Genomic DNA, 22,752 nt, shown 5'->3' on the forward strand with positions numbered 1-22,752 from the left:
GTCTCCCTTGCTGTGTAAAGACGTGGGTCCATCAGCTATCCCCACGACACATACTTTGACTTTCTTTCTTTCTTTTTTTTTTTTTTTACATACTTTGACTTTCTAATAGTGGTAACATGTTTCTCTCCATCCTTCCACATGCTTCCTCATTCCTCTCACCAACATTAGGAGGCTTTCATGGAGCTGGCTTGTTTCATGCCATAGACTGATGTGTATGTGAGACCAGAGCAAGCCAGTGTTAGCAGGGTCCAGTTTACTCTCCTGGACCAGCAGGCAGGGCCGGGGTGTGCACAGGATTGTTGTCGATGTTGCCCTGAGCTGACCTTACTAGAATGTCCCTTGACTCCTGAAACCATAGAACTGTTTGTAGAAATGAATTTCCACTGTCATTGTTCAGAAATAAAGAAATGACCTTTGCGGAGAGACTCTTCAGTGTAATTGGCCTTTCATACCTGCCCAAATCAAAGAAAAACAAAAACAATAAAAATGAAACCCATCGGTTCTCTGACCCCCAGGTAATAAGAGATGGTTACAGTGAGTCTTGCTGGTATATGGACTGGCTCGTGGCTTTATGAACGCCTTTGTTTTCTGCATTTGTGCAAAAGTTAGCTGCGTTCTCTCCTTTTGCACAGCAGATGCCTCGAGAGACTTCTAGCAGGGTTTGGGGACAGGTAGAGTGGTCTCTGGCACCTGTGCAAAGCACATAGTTCGCCACTTATTTTAAGCTCCGTCACTGTTTATGGGTTTTGTTTGTGCTTCTGGGCGGAAGCCAAGCTGCCCCCGGCTGAGGCTGAAATGCCCTGGCTGGAGCTTCTTTATGGAATGAGGAGTCGGCCGGGAGAAAAGCTAAGCATATTTTGTTTGGTGGCATTCTGCATTGTTCAACTTCCTCTTCTCAGCCTACGGTATATTTTCCCTCCTGCCAGATGCTTAGGGAAGCAGTTCGTTCAAAGAACTTGCCAGAAGGCATGAAAAAAGCTCCTTCGCTTTGTTTCTTTTTAGGCCAGGTTGCTGTGCTGGCTCGTCGTCCTTAGAAAAATACGCAACCTCCAATGAGTTTCCTGATGATACCCTGAACTTCATCAAAACACACCCACTCATGGATGAGGCTGTGCCTTCTGTCATCAACAGGCCATGGTTCCTCAGGACGATGGTCAGGTGGGTGTCAAGCAAATCACATCCTAAATGGATTTTTCCCCACTCCATCTCAATGCTCACAGAACCTATCAGTGGATCGTGATTTAAAATGGCACAAACATCTTCTGTTATCCTGGGCATTGAGTCAGCTATGAAATGCTGGCCAGTTGGGTGCCTGCCACAAAACCCCCATAACCACATTCCCAGTGAGAAGAGTTCTCATATTTTCAGGCTAATTGAACACATGCCAATAATTAGAGGTAACGAAGATAATCTCCTTCCGGGTTAGAGTCTTCTATAGAAAAGCAGTGAAGGAGAACCAATCGATGGATTTGGATACCTGTTTGGTTGGATATGGTTGCAGAAACATGCTCCAGATTCCATCCAAGCACACCCCTGGGTTGTTGGTTGTCAAACAAACCAGGGATGAATGCAACATTTGCATAAGTATGCTAGTGTGAAGGATTCATACTGTACCATTTGTAATCTGCTGGGATGGCCAGAAGAGAAGGGATAATTGATTAGAAATTTGTGATAGCACTAACTACTCCTTCTTGTATTTATTTAGAGCTTATTTCCAAACAATTCAACGGGATTTCCCAAGTACCCTCCTACTGCAGTAATCATCAAACAAAATGTTATTCAACTTTACCACCATTTTTAAGCGGTGACTTTATTGGAAGATCTTAAAGTACTATAACGGCTCTTACCCCTAAGATGGAAACTGTGGTATATAACTTGTAGGATGGTCCATGTTTTCTGGTTTCTGCCAAGGTGCTTGGCACAGACAAGGCATTCGTGGAGTGGTGAACAGCTGAGAGATACCTGAGAAAGATGGTGCCCAATAGAACTTATCGTAGGCATATGACAAGATTGCTGCCCTTCGTCTATGGCTCTAAGTGGACCTCGTTTGGCTTGCACATCCTCCTATTTATCAAGAGGCCATCAGCACTCCACCTTCCCATCCTTCGGTACTCTCAGCCCCTCTATATTCACTTGGAAAGCTTTCCAATCTGACATTTTTTTGATGAGGCTTTGCGCCTCAGAGGAAGAGTACAGAAAACTGGTAGCTGATGCTTTTCTTTTCAGTGTTAAGTGAAATATTAAATGAGTTCAGTTAGTATTTCTTCTCCTCTTCCTGGGAGACCTCAGCCTTTCCTTGCTACTCATGGAAGAGATCATTGCTGAGTGGTTTCAGATGGTTATGGCTGTCTATTTGTTATGTGACTTGGCCTCCACAAATACATACCTCCTTCCTCCCCTTGGAGCCATACTAATGCTCTGCATGTGGAAATGAAGGACCAGAACAGCTTGAGAACATTATCTATATGCATATATTTTTCTTGAAGTTATTACTAGAGAGCTATGTCACAGTGTTTGAAGTGGAAAAGGGGACCCTTTAATGACAGACCAACAAAGAGATAAAAACTGTGATCCTGTCATTTTAGATACCGCCTGACCAAAATCGCGGTGGACACTGCTGCTGGGCCATATCAGAATCACACTGTGGTTTTCCTGGGATCAGAGAAGGGAATCATCCTGAAGTTCTTGGCCAGGATAGGAAACAGTGGTTTCCTAAATGACAGCCTTTTCCTGGAGGAGATGAGCGTTTATAATCCAGAAAAGTACGTAGAATATTTGGCTGTTTCTTAGTAGTTATTTGTTGTTATGATCCTTTTCATTCAGAGAAAATCTGATGACAGCAGACTTCAGTTTCAGGCATTTTTAGGTGACTTTTAACATTATTTGTAAAAAAAATTTTAATATATAAAAGGCATTATGTTCTGCTCGACAATAATGTGTGTGCTTATATAGATACACACATGTGGGGGAGTGGAGGACACCTTAGAGGATGTCTCATCTTTAGTGAGATGAGATTAAGCTATCCTCTCATGGGGGATGCCTGGGTGGCTCAGTGGTTGCACATCTGCCTTAGGTTCAGGTTATGATCCCGGGGTCAGGGGATTGAGTCCCACATCAGGCTCCCCACCAGGAACCTGCTCTCCCATTGCCTATGTCTCTGCCTTTCTCTATGTGTCTCTTATGAATAAATAAATAGAATCTTTTAAAAAAAGCTATCACCTCGTGGGCTGGAAGGCAGGGTGGGAGGAGGTGGCAGGAAAGTGAGAACGGACTCAAGAGAGACTATGAATGCTATTACCCTGCCTTATAAATTAGGTGCAGCTATGATGGAGTAGAGGACAAGAGGATTATGGGCATGCAACTGGACAAAGCAAGCAGCTCTCTGTATGTTGCATTCTCCACCTGTGTGATAAAGCTTCCCCTTGGCCGGTGTGAACGACACGGGAAGTGTAAAAAGTATGTATTTGGCCTCACTAAACATTAGGAAGTCCCCACTGCTTAGAAAGGAGTCCTGGGTAGCTCACTGTCATGTTCTTCCTGCAGAACCTGTATCGCCTCCAGAGACCCATACTGTGGGTGGGTAAAGGAAGCAGGTTCCTGTGCCCATCTGTCACCCAGCAGCAGGTAAGGAGCCTGAGGTGTGTAAGTGTAAAGTGGCCTTTGGCTGCTATGCATCCTAGACGTATTTAACTGTGCTCTCATACACCACTGCCACCGAGCCTTCTGCGCACAAACCTCATCAATGGAGCTGCCAGCCATTCTCCTTCCTTTTCCCATTTCATAGAACACCCCGACATCGCATGTGGCAGATTTCCAATTGATTAATCATCCATCCCCAGACTGATTAAAAACACAGAGCAAAGAAACACAGTGGGCTTCTAAGTATTCCCTGGAGAGAGGGACAAGAAGGTGCACGCCTTGATCACTACAGTGTAAGAACAGCCGAGAAAAGGGGGCAGTAGGGTACCAATTAGATTAGTGCTGTGGTTCGTCTGGCCATAGCAAAACTGGCTTCTCTAATTGACCATGTAGGGCTGAGGAGAGATGGCAGAGTATTTGTTAAGCACTGCATTTGTACTGCAAGTGTGGTGTATGCATCCAATAAACCATTCTCCTGCACTGAAGAACAGTTGACCCTATTACTCATTAGGGAGTCAATCAATTCTTGGCAGTTCTCCAGCAGATCATAGCTGATCAGATCAGTCTATCATGCCCATGATTTTGGTGCTAAAAATTGTTACCTCAGCTTTTAAATGCTGAGATGACATTAGTTAAAAAGTTCCTTTTCGTTTTTACTTCAGTGGATAGGAAATCCAGTGCACGTCCTTGACAAGCTATGGCAACTCAAGGAAGGTGCCATATGGCAGCACAGTTCTGAGCCATTCCTTCAACATCCCCAGATCCAAGAGGGCAAAGAATCGTCTTGGCATCTCTCTGAGCCTCCTCTCCTATTATAGAATAGATAGACAGGCAGGAGGGCAAATCTGATGACCACCACATGCATAATTTGAGGGAAAAATATTCCCACAGACACAGCTCATGACAACTCTAAAGTCTCACCTGGAAATCTGACTAATGCAAAGGGTTGACTCACTATAAATTATTATATCAGCTTTACAAGTAGCAATGTTGACATACTAGTGTTAGAGCTTTGCATCTTTTCATGAGAACCCTTGAAGCGAAGGAGTGAGGGTCACATATCGCATTGACGGAAGCTAAGAAATGACCTGTCTCCTTTCTATAGTCAAGGTGTGACCGAAGGTAATAAGACTGATTTTTAAAAATCATTTTTAAGTCAGGGTGCCTGTTCAGCGCAGTTGGTTAAGTGTCTGCCTTCAGCTCAGGTCATGATCTCAGGGCCCTGGGATCGAGCCCCACATCGGGTTCCAGGAATCTGCTTCTCCCTCTCCATCTGCACCCCCTACTTGTGATTTCTCTGTAATGCATAAATAAAATATTTTAAAAAATAACTTTTAAGTCAACATGTGAACTCCAGAATTGTTTTCTTAAGGATCCACATATATATTTCATTGCTCCAACCACGTGGCCCTCTCCTTGGAAAATTGCCTTCTGGGCCTGATGGAGGGTGGCTTTTACTACCACTGAAAGCCTTTATCCTTTTTATATAAATTTGATTTTTAACAGAAACAACACTGGAAAACAAACGTGGTGAAATATTAGATCAAGGTGTAACTTTCCAGATAGTTTTCCTAAATGTTCCATAAAATAAAGTCTAAAGGCAATTGCAAAATAAAGTTTTAATGATCCTGTGAGAAGCAACATGGAGCTCCCCCCAAAAAGGACAGTCCTCTGAATGATTCCGATGCGTTTATTTTAAAAATCAACGTAGGTATATTAAGATTGGTCTTGTTAAACAGCCTGTACAGCCCAATGGTAACTAAGTAGACTTGAAAGAAAAGTTAGCATGTAGAGCAGGAGGGCAGTGTGGCAGTCCCAGGGCCACAGAGTCTCAGGTGGTCTCAGCACAATGCACCACCATGTCCCAGCCCCTCGAGCATGCTACATGCCCACCAGCCATTTGTTCTTTGAACACTTTGTTATACAGGTTATTTCTAAGCAAAAAAACAAATCAACGTCTGGGAAGGCAGTTCTGGGAGTCAAAGGAAAAGTAGAGCGGAAGAGACTTTTTAAAAAAAACTATAGACTTCTATATCAACTTATAAAGAGTTAGGCTAACATCCAAACTTTTTAAATGTTTAAGAAATGCTCAAAGAATCCGTAAAAGAAAGATATAAATAATCCGCAAACTAATTAACTCCCTGAATAATATCGGAATTAACTGCTTAAACCATGGCTTCTCTTCGGAGAGGCACATAAGACTCATTTCTCTAAACTTACGAGAGAAATTTTCCAGCTGTTATCTACTTTTTCTTGCACCTGCCATTTAGTTTATCAAACTGTGTTCATTTCTGTAGTTAAACTTGCAGACTCATTCTGGAGTAATGACTTGTGTTATTGAATTTGTTTCTTCCCCCTGCTTTTTTTTTTTTTTTTTTTTTTTTAAGATTGACATTTGAACAGGACATAGAACGTGGCAATACAGATGGCCTGGGAGACTGTCATAGTAAGTAAAGCTTTGTATCCATGCTCATCTTTGTGCAAGGATCTTTTTATCAGATGGCCTAGAAACATTACCTCACATGTGGAACTAGGTGCAGCTGGCATTAAGACAGGCAGAAGTAACAGAAATCATCTTCTAAATATCAAATAAAGAAAACTGTGTTTGAAAGCCAGTGTCGTCAGTGCTGTTGCTATAAATGCTGGCACCTATTTCCTTGTTACAATGCCATGGAACCAATTCACTCTAGAGGATATTAATTATAGCAGAGCAGTACGTTAGATCAGCATTTCCATTAAAAAACTGGTTTTGTTGTTTTAAAAAAATGTGTTATTACACCATAATTTTTAGCCAAATAATAAGAAGATTGATTGCTGTACTCTAGCTTTTTAATTGAATGGGAGTGTTTTGTTCTTCTTGAACATATCGACTAATAAAAGTAATTATTTTTAATTAGATTTATGTCTATTACCATTTACCATAGAAAAAGATTTCAGGAAGAACCCACTAAGTACAAGATGACTCAAAATAACCCTTTTTATAGAAATTAACCTATTATGCTTACTTCGGAGTTCATTTCAAAAGTTATTAAATGGTAACATTTTAGTTCTAACTTCATATAAAAGATCCTGGTCAGACATTTTTCCAGTTGTCCTATGATCTGATTAACATGGACATTCTCCTTAAAATGTTTATTAATGCCAATTTAGAGAATAATGCCATTCTTTTGGAAAATATGTAGTTTGAAGTGTTTTAAACATTACATATGATGAATTCCGGGAAGCTTAGACTCAAAAAGGCACGCAAAAAATAGCTCCTAAGGGACTGGAACAGCATTACTCTGATATCTAATTCCATAATGAAAATCATGGATTCGGGAAGCCTGGGTGGCTCAGCGGTTTAGCGCCGCCTTCAGCCCAGGGCCTGATCCTGGAGACCCAGGATCGAGTCCCACGTCAGGCTCCCTGCATGGAGCCTGCTTCTCCCTCTGCCTGTGTCTCTGCCTCTCGCACACGCTCTGTGTCTCTCATGAATGAATGAATAAATAAATAAATAAGTTTATCTATCTTTAAAAAAAAGAAAATCATGGATTAAACTCTCAATCTGCCATGAGTAGTGAAATTTCTAAATCTAAGGTACCATTCAATTTCCTACCTTACCTTTTTTTGGAGATCAAATATAATCAGATAAAGAGGGCAACAGGTAGCCTCATCTCCTAATTCTTCGCTTTCTTTTTTTGTTTGCAAATATTACATATTGGCAAAAGCATATTAGGGCTTCAAACACAAAATGTATGAGTTAAGAAATCCACAGAGGAGACGGTGTCATCACCAAAAGACCTGTGTTCCTTGTGTGCAGTGAAACAGTTTGATGTTTGATCAGTGGATCTTAAATCATGTTAATCATGTTGGTGCCTTATGGCTCCATTTTCAGAGAAACAAGTTCTGGTTTGTGTGTGCAAACTTAATTAGCTGACTTCAATGAATAATATTCTTCCTATTTTAATGATTTGGAAGCCTGGGCATCTGTAGAAAATAAGGGTGTCAATTGGGACCGAGTAACTAAACACATGAAAAATGTGAAAATGGTTGTTCCTGTCTCTATCACATGTCCACGACACCAGTGGCTTCACACTACATGTGTTTTTGGGTAAAGGAACATAGGAAAGCCTCCGTATCTAACACAGGCCCCAAGCCAGTGAATTACTCTTCAATCTCAGGGGTCAAGTCTTTGTGCTTTCATGTGTTACCTAACCTTGAACTCCACCCCTGGTGAAGCACTAAGTGCCTGGCTTAGGGCAGGAGGGTACAACTGACCCTCTGTTGCCTTTCCTAGTGGCTTTTCTGCTCTCTGTGCTCCCACTGGAGCATGACCTATTTCTGTTAGACATACCTATTCACATAAAAGCATTCAGAGGATTTAGAGAGTTGGTGCACAGTGACTTTTGCACAGGATTTTAAGGGAAAATGAGGAAATCGGCAAGTGTCTGTGTCAAGAGACTGAGGAGCAAGCTGAATGAACCAGTGATCTGACCCAGACACACCGCACACACACATACACATACACACATGTGTGTATGTGTGTGTGTGTTGCCTAAATTTGTGTGTGATTGTTTTTATTTTGGTTTTTAATTTCCTAACTAAAACTTCTGCTGAGTTCAGAACACTGTGATACCGGACCGTTCCCCACAGGATGGTTGAGAGGATGAAGTAAAAGAGAATGTAAAGAAAAGTGTTTTGTAAGTGTGGTCCAGGTGTCACTTATTTTACCCACATATACTTCCCTCTAGAGAGTAAAGCCTAAATTCCCAGAATCACATATAATTGCAGTTCCCATCCTTTCTACTACCTCTTGCCTTTTCTCTGAATCTTGGCAACAAAAACAGTGACTTTGAGGAAACTTCACTCAGGGAAGAGATAGGAAGGTGTGAAATCAGACCCAATATAAAGCGTCTTGTGTTACAAGCAGAAATTAAAAAGCACTTACTTAGTACCGGGGATCATATGTTAGCATAATTCTGTATTAGCTCATTCCTACTTATTATGTAAGTCACACTAAGCAGAGTGTTCAACATTAAGTAACCTTCTCCTCCCTTTTGTCTTCCAGATTCCTTCGTGGCTCTGAATGGTAAGGAAGAAATTACTCATAATTTAAAATCGATGGAAATCTATGTGGGAAACCCTGTTTCACTAATCCTCTTGAGTATTTTCAAACCTTAGGTTTCTTTTTTAATTAATTTTTTTATCCTCATTATTTTTTTTATAGACATTTCAACTCCTCTTCCAGATCATGAAATGTCTTACAACACAGTATATGGTCAGTTTGCGGATTTTTTTTTTCTTTTTCTTTTTTTTTTTTTTTTTTTTTTGGTAGTTTCAAGCCACTCATCCTGTGGTAGTTTATAGTTTTCATCCCTAAACATCATGGACCAGATTCCTTGTTACTTCAGGGTACCAATTCACTAAAATTATTTATCAGTTTCATGATGCTTCAAAAATTACTGCCTGTGAGAAATAATTGACATATGAGGCTGGTTCCTACATTTTTAATCCACATAACATGAAATTCGCCAACCTTAGGGAATTTAGTGAATATATTTAATGAGTTCTTGAGGGAGAAGAAATCGCTCTTGGACATAAGTATATCCAAGATAAAAGAATAGTGCTTAGAAGTAGTAGACCATAGCTCTTAACTGATACAGTACCATTCCCTAAAACACTGACTTTCAGGGCAATGCCCTCTGCAGGGGAAAAAAAATCTATACAGCATGCAGATACCAGTTCTCTTGAGGCAAACCCTTCCAACATCACATGAAAATTAGCCATCGAAATTTAAGTTCACAAAGAGTATGAATATTTAGACATATTTGCAGTGAGAGTTCTTCAGAATGTATACAAGGAAGTGTGACGCAGTGGAGATGATGTGCAAACAGGATTTATCCCATTGTTCCTGCCCTGAAATACAGGCACTACATTAAACAAAGCCATAAAATCCATAAACAGAATATTCTGAGCCCTTGATAAGAAAAGTTGAAATGTAGTTGATTTCAAGTGTTCCACTGCTGTTTCTCAGAGTTTCCCTAAATGTTTATAGGGTAAACTATTCATGTGTTATTTTTTAAATATGAAAAACACGTGTGATGGCAGATTTAAGTTTTGTATTGGAATGAGGACTAAGAGTTTCACTGATGCACAAATATTTTATAGCTTTTGTGTTATAAAAATATGTAACAGTGACAATTCCAGTAAGTCTTTAAATGTAGACAAAGGAAGAGAAAAAAAGGAAAGAAAAGTAAGCAAGGCAGGTTTAGGATTCAAAGAAGTAGTTCAAGGTGGCTGCAAATGTGTTTACTAGCTCTACGGAAACGCTTGCTCCCTGTGTCTAATTTGTAGAAATAAAAAGCCTCTTTGGAAGTCCCAAAGACTATGCGGGCCTGAGTGAGCTGAGCGGATGTAGGAAACAACTTCTGGCTTCTCCCGACTGTGCCCCTGGTGAAGGGCAGCGATGTAGAGCAGATGAGCCCCCGGAATTCATCCACTTTTAGTCTCATCGATGACGCAAGGCAGATGTCATCTAGCTTAGCTCACCCTTCAGAAGGAGAATCCACTTAGCATCTGCTCTCCTCCACTATCATACTTTGCAATCATTTCCTATAATTGAATAATCTTTACCAGAGACTGAGGAATTCATATCTTAAATCTAATTGAACCTCCCCAGCATTCATCAAATGGACTAAGACCAATTTTAACTCCCAGGTAATTCTCATATGGAAAGAATAATTAAACGATGGGATGCTTTTTATGAACACAAATCACCTTCCAATCTGTGGATCTCTCCTATTTCCTTTACAAAGGGAAAGGAAATTATTCATTCCTCCATATTAACATTTTAAGGGATAATGCCTGTTTGCCTTCAGCTCTTGATCAGTGGCTTCTGGGATGAAACTGAAGAGGAGTGAAAATTGTCCTTTCAACTAATGATCCTGTCTGTTTTAGGCTAAGTTTGTCCAGTATGAGGTGCTTAGATGATTGATCACCAAAATAAGAAATGGTCCAGACACTACTTACAAAAACATAGGAGACTTTCTTTTCACAAACTAGTCCAAGAGATGCTTATTTTGGAGTTAAAAAACCTAGAATAGACTTATTTCACTCAGCAGTGTTGAGTGCCTACTATGATGTGGGGATTTGGACTACGCACATTGTATTTCTACCATCAAAGGAAAGACCAGATTGAGCATGGATATAGACTAGGAAGCCAACCACAAAGTCCAGAACACACTCACTGCTCCTAGCTGTGTCCTTTGCATGTCCTCCTAAAATGTTCAGTGGCTGAGTGCAAGCTCATAGAGAAAGCCTTAAAACTTGAACTGCCTAACTCAGAAAAAGGGATCATTAAAATAAACCATACACTCTCTCTTCTTGGTGAAAATTCTATACCGCAGTAGTTACATCCCAAGAACCCCTTTTTAGTGAATTGGACCCTGTTTCCTCTCTCCCTCCCTCTCTCTCTGTCTCGTATTGATTTAGTGTTTCTTGTTTTATGTCTAATTGGCTACAATCACTATTAATAGGTAATAGTGGGTTGAAGGGTCTCTAACCTCTGGAATCACAGACTTGTAGATATAGAGAAACGATATGATGCATATTAAAGTTAACTTCTAAAATCTATTTCTTTGCATATTATAAGAATAGTACATCAGAGGCACCTGGCTGGCTCAGTCAGTACATTGTATGACTCTCAATATCAGGGTCATGAGTTCCAGCCCGACATTGGATGGAAAGATTGATTACTTAAAAAAAAAAAAAAAAAGAAAAAAAGAATACATCATAACCTCCAGTGATTAAAACATGACCTTTCATAAGTCATTAACAGACAAAATCATAGGCTCAGAATCTACTGACCTATAATACCTAATATCCACAAATAAATGCCTATTTTTGCATCATTGCTTTGGTTAGAAGTGATTTGAAGAAGAGAAATGATTTCCTTGTAACATATTTTAAGGTTGGAGAAATAGTAATAATAATATACCTCTTTGAATTCAAACTAAGGACTACTACTTTATGGTGCTCTTACAAAGCGGTTCTAAAATTTTTGAGAATCAAGTATTGCTTTCTCTGTCTGATTCACCAGTGACACGTGTTGCCTATCCTCAAGCATAAGTTTAAAAGAATACAAACCTCATGCTGCTCAATTTTTTTCTTTAATTTTGAGTACATCAGATGCATGGTTTCTCTAGATTTACATATAGAAAAAGGGGATGTGGTGGGTATTAGACTAACACTTCAGCAATAGGAAGGAGCTGATTTCTCACATTTGTGTAAAGCATTTTCCTACCTAACTACCATCTGGTCCACATTAATTTCCTTTCATAGCCATAGCTTTCCATTACCAATGAGTTTTCCATGTATTTGCAGCATATGGTCCAGGAAATCTTTTGACGGAGAATGTGCCCCTTAGGCATATATTTCCCCTAGATTATCGTATTAAGAAATGTTCTCCCTAAACCATACTTAGAGCATTACCATAAAATTGCCCCTTGAACACACTTAAATTGAAAGTACTCCAAATGCATATCAATTCAGGTAAAAGAAATTCTTGCTACTTGGAGAAAAGAGTTTTGTTTTGTTTTTTTCATTCTCCCCTTTCTAACTCCCTACAAAACAATTTCTAATAGTTTGCTTATGCTGGGTGCTGAATTCTCTGTTAGGCTGACCATATATTGCCTAAGAGCAGTGTAGACTTCAGGATAGAAAACAGGGGCTATGATTTAGACCTCGATATAAGCAAAAAAGAAGTCAAAAAATTCTGCATTTCCAAGTCCCGCTTAATTTCCCTACTCCTGTTCTCTTATCAGTATTATAAGATGAGCTGTGAAACCCAGAAATGAAAGAACAGAAAGTCTAGAATGCAAACATTCTTTAGTTTTAAATGAACATGTTCTTAACAATTGGATATAAACCCAACTATGTGCAACAAAGCCAATGTTTGAAGCTGCGTGGAGACCAAACAAACTCTACATAGAAAGAGGTTTCTTAAATGTTACCAAAGTTCTGTGGTGGCATTTATGAGTGATGCTTCCACAGAAATCATTATAATTTAAGTGAGCCACTTGGCTCGTTTGCTTTTTCCCATTGTCTTCTTTACATATGTTATCTGTTATGGGCAGTACTGAAGTCTCCTGGAAACCCAACTTCTTATAGTAACTGTGATAAAGAAGAATGCAGTGCATTGTTCATCATAATCTTTCTGGTCACCAGTATTTTATTTATCACGTACATGGTGATCACAGTCCAAGGTTTGAGCCACTTGTGAATCTGTCCTACTTTCTACCAGAGGCGCTGATCACATATTCACAGTAGTTGCCTTGATGTCTTTTCAAACATTGTCCAAGAGGTGGCTATAAGTAAGATGGTTTAATAGGCCAAAGATTCTACTTGGAAATCAGGGAGAAGTTAAATTTTATTTCTACCAGAGAAAACAGGTAGTGGGGCTTCTTTAACTCACTGTGACAGTTTGCCTCAAAGCACCTGGTGTGACCTGTACTTAACCCTCTGGAATGATGGAAGGAAAGCTCAGGAATGTGTTCTCAGGAAGTATTCGGAGTTTCTACTCTAACTCCCAGCCTGGCCATTCTTTCCTTGTGGTAGGCTGTAGGCCCCTCTGGGTCTCAAAAAGCTATCCCTTTCTAACCTGAATCACATCAGTCTGCGTGGCCTCAAGAACAAACTCTCCCAAGAATGAGTCACGAAACCATGAAACTGACTTTGCAGAAGGCACAGCCATGGCAACAAGGGGCAGTTGAGGCTGTCATTCCAGGGAAGCGGTGCTGTGAGTAGCTCCCTTTAGAAAGCAGTCACTTCTTCTAGAAATGGTCAACCTGTGAAGTTGAGTTGAAGCTGAAAACTAGACACCCCGTCCATGAGAAAGGCTCCAGGAGAAGGGCTCAGGACAGCTGAGCTGTTGCTAACAGGCGAGAAGCTCATCCACTACCATAAACCAGCCCCATCAGTCACAAAGGGTGTCCTCCAGAATGGACACATCTTGCCTTTAGTGGTGCTAGGGGAATGCCAAAGAAGGACACTACTATTTCTTGAGCATGTGCTGTGTGTCATACACTGCTGAGTACTTTTCACCATTATGTCACTCTATCCTCTCCACACGGGGAGGTAAGTGACATCACCCCCATTTTGTGCACAAGGAAATACAAGGCCCAGAGAGATTAAGTGAATCTCCCAGGCTCACCCAGCAAGCAGCCGAGATACGATCTGGCCCTTCACCCTCTACCTGCAGGCGCAGGGAGTCTTCTGCTGAGCCTCAATACCCAAGCTTGTTATTTCTAGGGCAGTCTCCTTTCAGTCTTACAGCCAGCTTGGGTGTCCACCTCCTGGCCCCCGAGCAAAGGGAATGTGGGGGTCTCCAGCGATGTTTTCCCTAACTGTATTTGTGATGAAAACAGGGCACTCCAGTTCCCTTTTGCCCAGCACCACCACGTCAGATGCGGCGGCTCAAGAGGGGTATGAGTCTAGGGCAGGAATGCTGGACTGGAAGGATCTGCTCGATTCACCTGACAGCACAGACTCTTTGGGGGCGGTGTCTTCCCGTAATCACCAAGACAAGAAGGGTAAGGCCTTGGAAATGCCTCTTCCTCTGGGGGGAGAGGGAGGGAAAAGTGAGGAGGACTGTGTAACTGCTTCCAGCTGAATCCTAGCAGTGTTTAAGGATCCTCCAACACACCCTGATTGAAAGCTTCTCAGAAAAGACTGCCATCCAATCCTCTGTGCGAGGCTTGATCCAAAATTATTCCCCGATCAAGGAGAAACCACACAAAACAAATAACACATCTCTGAGCCTCCTCCATCCAAAAGAGGTGCGGCTTGGCCCAAAGCAGATCCCTCTCCACTCGTCTGAGCTCACTCTGTGAATCTGGGTCCTCTCTTCCCATTCCACAGCGGGGTGGAATGCAGTGCGCTTGGCATGCACACGTAACCCATGGGAAGGCCCGTTTAATGAGTGAATGGAGCAATGGCAGGGCAGAGTCTTTTCTGGCTGGTGGCGTCCCTCACTCACGCATGGTGCTGAATTTGAATAGAGCCGTGGTCCTGCGATGTACTGTAACTGCCCTTTGAGGACAACAGCTAAAACAAAAAATATGTTATTTAATCAAGCAGAATTGCTATGCATTTAAAACGGAAAGGAAGCTGCGCTCAATGAAAGGGACTCTACTGTGAACTGTCCTAAATTCTCCCCTGCTTTCTTTGCTCAACTAGAGACAGGAAATGTCCTCTCTTTTCTCGCCAGTAGCTGCTTCTGGTAACACATCCTACTTTAGTTGCAGCTGCGACCGAAGAGGCCTTTACTTGTCCAGAAAACAGTCTTGTAAATCAGAGACTGAAAAGCCCAGTTATGTTGAGAGCTGTTTCCCCTCATTCAGAATTGTTTACTTCTATATGTTTTCAAGGGTTTCATCCAAGCAGGGGTGTGAGTCTCGAGGGCAGACCAGCCACAGTGACCCTTGGGGGCCAGTCTCTGGTCGTGGCCCCCACACCCCTCACCCCCCACTCAGGGTTTTCTATATACGTATTTCCATCTTTACTTTGAGAGAATGTTTGCCAGGCAGACGCATGGACCAGATCTTCACCCTTTTTTGGTGACTCCCCTCCGGAGAGCACCGTACGCTCTGCTGCTCTGTGCGCCAAGCCACAATGCGAAGTGTCACCCTTGCAACTTGTCCTTGAGCATGTCCCCTCAAAAATCAATTTGATTTTCCCTCGTGACTTCTCATTCATATTCCCCACCCTGAATCTTAAGAAGAGTGGCTTTTGTCTCCGCAGCCTCCTGAAGGTGGAGGCACTCCCATTCTTTCCATTCCGAGAAAGCACCAGGCTCATCGGTATTGGGACTCTCAGGGCAGGCCACAAGCCCTGCCATGCATGTGCCATTATTTGTTATGTGTGGCTCCAGACCTCAGATGGGTTGTCTTGGCCGAGTTCTCAAGAAGAGATGGCTCCGTAAAATCACTCTGTGTTTGCCCACTGTAACCTTCTGAAAAACCAAACAGCTTTTCCAGTAAAGCATTAGCTATGTCAACCAAATCTCTAGCTGTTGGTTACAATCATTTTCTCTTCACTTCACGGAGACGGGTGGCATGAATCTTTTCCAACCGTTAACTCCCCCAAGGGATGGAGGTTATCAAAGAGTCCAATTAACACTTTGACAGATCATTTGAAAATTCAGCATCGTTCATCCTCCTGGGTCTTATTATGAATATTGACAAAGCTGGAAGCAGTCTACAAATTGTCAAACAATGGTGGCAGAGGTGATTGCATGGGTGTTTAACATGATCACTGTTCTTGTGCTATTAACTCCTTGCCTTGCCCTGTCAAATTCGAATTTGGTTTTTGGCAATTGATTGTGTATTTGATGGGGCAATGACAATGGGTTGTTACGCCGACAATTTTTCAAAAAAAAAAAATGTAGCTTGATGTTCCTTTTACCATGATTTTTATGATTTTAATTTCCATTTTGCTTTGAATTGTTTTTCTGTTTACTGTTCATGATTTATTTTCAACTTCTGTTCTGTTTTGCTAAGCACTGTGTGGTATGACTTGGTGATGGCGTTATTCTGTTGGAAAAGTCTTGTTTCTTTTCTGACTCATTACGATGTCCCCTAACTTAGCCCAATCTGTGATCTCCTCGCTTCTTTTCATTTCCTGATGTGGGTGCCTTAATGATGTCACATCCGTGCGTACAGCATCTCCCGGGATGTGAGAGTTTTGTGGGTTTTGCAAGGGCCTCTGGCGGGTGCTCTTTTCACTGGGTCGATTGTCTCATGGGAATGTGACATTTGTGTGCCCCGGCTTTAGGAGCTAAATATACTCTGGAATTGTTTCTAAAATATCACACATTTCCCCACTAAGCAGAAAATGTGTCCCGCTCACCAGCTAGCTGAGGAGGAGTCAAGTGCCCCATGCCTTTTTTATTTTGGCTGCTGAATAAAAGGCCAGTGAGCCAAGGAGCCCACAGCTCTGCCCTGCAGATTGGCAGGACACCACTGGGCTGACCCTACTTTTTTCCCACCACAGCCTCCAAACAGCCCTGCATTTCCAGAGTATGTTTGCTTGCCTTTTTCTTTCTTTTCCTCGCTGTGTCTTTCGTCTTTATTTAATCCTGTGCATCCCTCATATTCTGTCAAAGCACCAATCCTCACCTTGCAATCTAACCCCCTTCTGCTACCATTGTTCTCAGCCTCCCCCTTGCAAAATAATAGACCCAAGCCCTCTGCCCTTCTGTGGAATGTTCCAAGGCTCTTTCCTTCTACACTGTGAGTAGCATTCGGACGCTGTGTGTACATATACAGTCATACTAACAAAGCCTGAGAAGGGGCCTGTAAGGCTCACAGAAGCATTATCACCGAAAATGAAGCAATTTTCTCTCTCAGTAACTGGCCTTGCCCTTCATTACCCTACTGGCCTTGTCTAATGTCTCTTGTCCTTGCTGCTTTTCTTTAAAATTGCCTGATATCTTTCAAGCCCTAGATTCATTAGTAAAAACACAGCCAACCGCTCTGTTTTATCTCTGGGTCCCTAGATGTCTGGAGCCTCCAGAGCCAGCCCTTTAATCACCAAGTTGATAAATTGGATGCAGCCCTGGCTACTTCTTTCTTGGTTTTGCCACATTTAAAAATATATATTATTTATTCATCCTATAACTATTGAGGTGGTAATGAGTACTTACAAAGAGGCTCTAATTACATATGAATAAGAAAGAAAATCCACTTTATTTTTAGATCTGGCTTGTCTCCCCCCACCTCCCTTCCCACAGCAAAAGAAATAAGAGCTTTCTTTTTTAGCTTAAGCAATACTGAAAATTAATAGCCACTCCTGTGCCTCTTGTTTCTGACCAAAAGTAATAATACCATAAAACCTGATTTCCAAGAAGACTGCAAGATATGTGAGGAAATTAGCCATGTACTGATCTGCCAAGAGAGCTGTGTAGCATAAATATAAAATGTAAATGCTGACCGCTGCTGTTAGGACACAAGAATAAATCAGAACACAAGAAAATCCCCTACTTCAGACTTTATAGAGTCCTTGCGAGCTGTCAGAAAACAGATAAAATAGTCAATATATACAAAGATGTTCTCATTTGATTGGAAATGCCAGCGTTGTAGTATGCTTATATATTTTGGGAAATCTTTAAAGTAAGATATTATCAATTACATCTAGTCAAGTGGATATACTCATTACAGACAAGAAAAAGATGTAGAAACAGAATTTAAATTAGAGATCAAATGAATAATTTAAACTAAAACATACAGTAAATGTTGAATATATTTTAATCAATGTACAAGCTATTTGTGTAAGCAATTTTTACTTTGGGAAATAATATTGCAGTAAGATTCATAAGGCCTGTAAAGTATGGTGATGAGTATGTTCTCTGTACTTCATAACAATCCTGAACAGAAGTTTCCAGATGATAGAGTTAATCACTGATTCCTCTAACACTATGTAGCCTACAACAGTAGGGCCTCCCTGTAGGACAGGTGGTTCCTTACGTGACAGGATTTAGACAGCAAGGGATATCACGGCCTTCAAGAATACTGAACCCTGTGCTGCAAGGTCATGTCTTTTTCATTTCTCTTCCAGTCTTCTTGGTTATGTCGAGGGGCAAGTCTCAGTTTGGTGCTTTATGATTAAGAACTCCCTTCACTTGCTATTATCCCACTCTGACAAGAAGAGACAGGCTTCAGACTGGGGGCTTTGCCATATAGCTGGAACTAGGTGGACATTGATGCTGTTTGCTTTCAGTTATTCTTTTATGGTTACCTTTTTCCCCCATTGATGATAATGACATAAGGTTTCTACTTGAAATGCATTTTAAAGGTAACTTAAATAAAATACTAAGTAAATGCAAATGCAGGAAGTATTACAAGGGTATAAAATTATTAGGTAAGATGCCTTGGTATCACTAAAACTGTGGTATTGGCAGCTGAATGACTAAAGTTTGGGTTACTTTGGCTTAGAGCAATTATAGGAGTCCAATGAGGATTAAACTACTACCAAAACATCGCTTCTGGCATTTGGAAGAACAAGATTCATAACTGCCACGCTCCTGTTGGCTGGGCTCTGAGGGTTGCAATGAGATGATCTAGTGCTCTTCTGATATCTCCTCCCCCTGGTGAGCTTTGTGACTGGGGATGAGAAGTTTAATCAAGTGGGAGTTTAGAGAAAAATGGATTTAGACTAGAGGGAAACTACTCATTCTAGTCTTGTTAAGCATCTGGTGAGGTTTTTCTCCAGACCAGCAGTGAGGACCCAAGTATACCTGTAGCTTGTTATTTCCCAGGCTGTGGCCTAGGCAGGTGTTCCGTCAGCATTCCTGCTGCCTGTCTACTTTTCCGTTTCCAAACAGTGTGTTCCCCTGACCTGGCGGTAACCTGCACTTGACCCTTTTTGCCCTTTGCTCTCATTCAAACTCTACCTATTTTGAGTCTCAAACCCTCAGAACCAGGCTTAACTCATTAACAAGCTGAGAAACCCAATTTTCGGTGAGCACCGTAGATCAGGGAGCCTGGCTCCGATTGCTCTAGCATTTTTAACAGCCTCCAATGCTTAAAATCTAATGGATTGGCGATTTTTAAAGTGCCCCGATTCTCTCAATGGGTCAAGTTATTTTGTGGCTCCTATCAAGTTTTTATGTAGGTGATCCTACATACCGAGAAAATTATTAGTGATGACCATAGTAAAGAGAGTAAAACAAGCTTCTCTTCTTTTCCTGACTCCTAAACTTGGGCCAGATTTTCTCTGCCATTTCCTCAGTAACATTACCATAACAAAAATGTTTTCTGAGGCCTCTCAAGCAAAATTTATTACTGGCTCCACAGCACAGTACTGGATGCCAATAAGAAGTTAGAGGCTACACTAGAGATAGACGCAGTTCCTATCCAAGAAATAGCAAACCGCCAGACAGACGAAGCACACGTAGACAAGAAAGTGCAGCAGAAAGCCTCTCTGACCACCACTGCCTGTGTGAACAAGGCAAAAGTGCTCATCACAGACTTGAGCAAAGGGCATTAGACAACTGAAGGCAGTTTGGCTGATGTCAAGGACACAGCCCTTGGAAGAGGGTTTCTCAGCCCTTCCTTTCAGCACCAGTGCAGCAGTGGTCATATGCCACTGGACAGCGGGGAGGCGGGAGGAGGTATGCTCGGTGTGGGATTCATAGTTTAAGATTTTGTGGAGGTGCTGCCAAACTCAGGCTTATTTTTAACAGCCTTAACTTTGTTTCAAAAAGACTGAAGCTCTTGATAATTTGCATAGCGTTTATTAGTAAAACCTATAGCATCAGCCATTTTTAAATGTGCCGGTAGGGCAGTCTTGGAGAATTCAGAGAAGAGAGTTTGGTTTGATGGGGAGGACTACCAAGGAGCAGGGCAGGAAGCTTCTCCTTCCACCCCACAATCCACATCTGAGTGGACCAGGTAGGACTGGGCATGCACAGAGCCCAAGAACACTAAAAGATGGAGATTGACTGCTATTGCTCCAACAAGCATCCTGAATTAAAATTCACTTATTTCTGTCTTGAGCATTGGAGGAAAGCTATCCTTCAAAGTCCATAAAAAGTATCTATGTTGCTACTGCTGCTGCTAATCAAATACAAGATACAATTCTTGAAATGTAGTCCATTGGTATTTTAATTTGTAAATAATGCTATACTGGCCCCATAAAGGTTTCAGATCATTTTTATTACTCTCTGTTAAGCTATTTTAATCTGCAAAGTGTATATTCTTCAAAGAATATATGTAGGAATCATTCAAAACACATTATTTAGGGGTAGCAGAATAAGATTACTAAATAAAATACAGAATTCCTAGTTAAAATTGATTTTCAGACAAGCTATGAATAATTTCTAGGGTAAGTATGTCCTACAGGTTGCATGAGACATACTTATACTAAAGCATTATTATCCCATTGAAGTTGAAATTTAACCAGATATTCTGTATACTTGTTACCTGGCAATCCTACTGGAAGAGACTGCTGTTAATTTATTCAATGAGTACATAAAATCTAATCTCTAGGTTACGTCTTCCAACTCTTAGAAAACCCTAGAAAAACCCATGTAAGAGGAATTAAAGTAAAAGTTTCATTCTGTGAAAAATCTTACCATTTAGAGAATTATCCCTAAAAGTTATACATGCATTTGGAATGTGATAGAGTAATTTAAAAGATTATCCCTGAATGGTGGCTTTCAAATGCCACTTTTTAAAAAATTTATTTATATTAAAGATAGAGCACGGGCAGAGGGACAAGCAGACTCCCTATAGAGCACGGAGCCCACAGCAACTTAATCTCACAACCCTGAGGTCATGACCTGAGCCAAAACCAAGAATTGGACACCTAACCAACTGAGCCACCCAGTTGCCACTCAAAAGCCACTTTTAAAAGTGAGAAAAGCTCAGAAATCAAATTGTCCCTAAAAAGGGCATAGTTTAAGCTATTGGTTCCTTCTAATTGTATTTAACCTCAGGTTTTTATCAACTGTTATGTTACCCTAACATGTTATTTTTTTTTCTTTAACTATGTGGCTTCCCTTTTTTTCCCATTTCTTATTTCCATGGCTTTGAAGGAGATTAAGTGGAATCCAGAAAGCACTATAAAATCTGTTTAATGATGGTGACAATAATCCTAGCTCAAAGAAAAGCAAAACAGCAGCCTCAATTTCCTTCTTCATGCATTTAACAAACAGCCAAAAGGTGCTATCCGCAGACTGTGTTACACTGGGTGCTGATCTGAATTCAACCTAAGTTCTCAAATGAAGGAAATCATGGTTTCGTTAGGGGGGCGGGGTACATGCAGGTGACCTCTTGGCTAGCCAGTGGGGCAGGGTCAGTAAGGGAAGTAAAGGAGAGGGGAGTCAGCAGAGGTCTGAGAGAAGAGGAAAAGAGACACAACTCTGATCCGAGCCGGGGGGCAGGGAAGGGTCTTGCAACAGTACTGAAGGGTAAGAGGAAGGAGGACATTGCAAACTAAACAAGCCACAGGATCAGGATGTGGAGCTAGGGAAGTGCGGAGTGTGCAGTGACTAAAATAATCCGGTATTTAGGGGGCCAGAATGGGACCTGAGACGGAAAGGGTAGTCTGGAGCCTTACAAGTTATGCTAAGGGACTCGGGCTGTAGCTGTGGGCAGAGGGCGATAGGAAGGTGGATGGGTGGGGAAAAGGGATGAAAGGAGAGAAAGACAGATCAAGAGGATGATAGACATGTAATAAATGGATCATTCAATCATATTAGGTTATTAGCTTACATATATATAGTAAGTTTGGGAAATGGAACTTTACATCTGTTCTGGATCTACTTCTCTGTTTCTGCACCTTACCGGCATTTCCCTGGTAGATGCTCCTTGCCAAGCTCTGAGCTCTATCCAAGGTAAAGCTCCAAGCAAACTGAACTCCAAATCTGAGCTTCTCCTGTCTCTCTAGTTAAAACACTGGGATGCATGGCACAGAGTTTTCATCGAGATCAGATACTGAAATTGGGGAAGACTGAGAAAGAAATAATATATATTTCTAATATATAATATAATCCAGGGTGCCACCATTTATTTTTACTATATTAATATTTCCCTGTCACCTATCAGAAGAGGAATCTATTTGAATAACCAAGGAAAGCAGTATTGTAAGCAGGTCAGGTGCCAGGCTTTCGGACAGATGATGTGCAGTTCTCCATGTGAGCATGCGCTGGGGAGGAGGGGCACGGACGGAGATGCCCATGTGGAAGGCTGTAATTGTTCTTTCAGCAGCACGGGCAGAGATGTAGATTTGATCTAATTAATTTTGTATCCTCCTGACAACTTGCTGAATTTATCTAAGGTCTTGATGAGATTATTGTGGAAAGGGTAGATGGAAAAAAAAAAAAAGTTAAATGTCAGCCATGTAGGAAGCTGTTTCATCTCCCTGCCTGCCTGAATCTGCACACCAATATTTAAACTTTCTTTTCGAGAAATACCAACTAAAACCTTTTTTTCTTCACCTAACATCCATTTTCTTATAAAAATGAAGGGTTTAAATTAAGATTATGGAGACTTGAACTTTTTCTTCTAAAATTAGCAACTTAAACCTTAGGGTATTTTAAAAATCAATTCGTGTTCTAGAGGTGCTTCTTACGTT

At 41.2% G+C, this 22,752-nt stretch overlaps 1 protein-coding gene across 3 annotated transcripts in view; it reads left to right on the forward strand.

The window, feature by feature from the left end:
• SEMA6A (semaphorin 6A) overlaps nucleotides 1–22,752 on the forward strand; it is a 124,146-nt gene that overhangs the window by 89,638 nt on the left and 11,756 nt on the right. The window contains exons 12-19 of one of the 3 annotated variants that reach the window (XM_026015430.2): nucleotides 1,003–1,158; nucleotides 2,586–2,762; nucleotides 3,316–3,456; nucleotides 3,544–3,624; nucleotides 6,027–6,085; nucleotides 8,687–8,707; nucleotides 8,846–8,896; nucleotides 14,043–14,207. In XM_026015430.2, the coding sequence (XP_025871215.1) occupies nucleotides 1,003–1,158; nucleotides 2,586–2,762; nucleotides 3,316–3,456; nucleotides 3,544–3,624; nucleotides 6,027–6,085; nucleotides 8,687–8,707; nucleotides 8,846–8,896; nucleotides 14,043–14,207 (851 nt within the window). The remainder of the gene's footprint in view (nucleotides 1–1,002; nucleotides 1,159–2,585; nucleotides 2,763–3,315; nucleotides 3,457–3,543; nucleotides 3,625–6,026; nucleotides 6,086–8,686; nucleotides 8,708–8,845; nucleotides 8,897–14,042; nucleotides 14,208–22,752) is intronic. The other 2 variants (XM_026015431.2, XM_026015432.2) reach the window with 2 other exon arrangements.

This window comes from Vulpes vulpes, chromosome 12, assembly GCF_048418805.1.
Source record: "Vulpes vulpes isolate BD-2025 chromosome 12, VulVul3, whole genome shotgun sequence".
Taxonomy (NCBI): Eukaryota; Metazoa; Chordata; class Mammalia; order Carnivora; family Canidae; genus Vulpes; species Vulpes vulpes.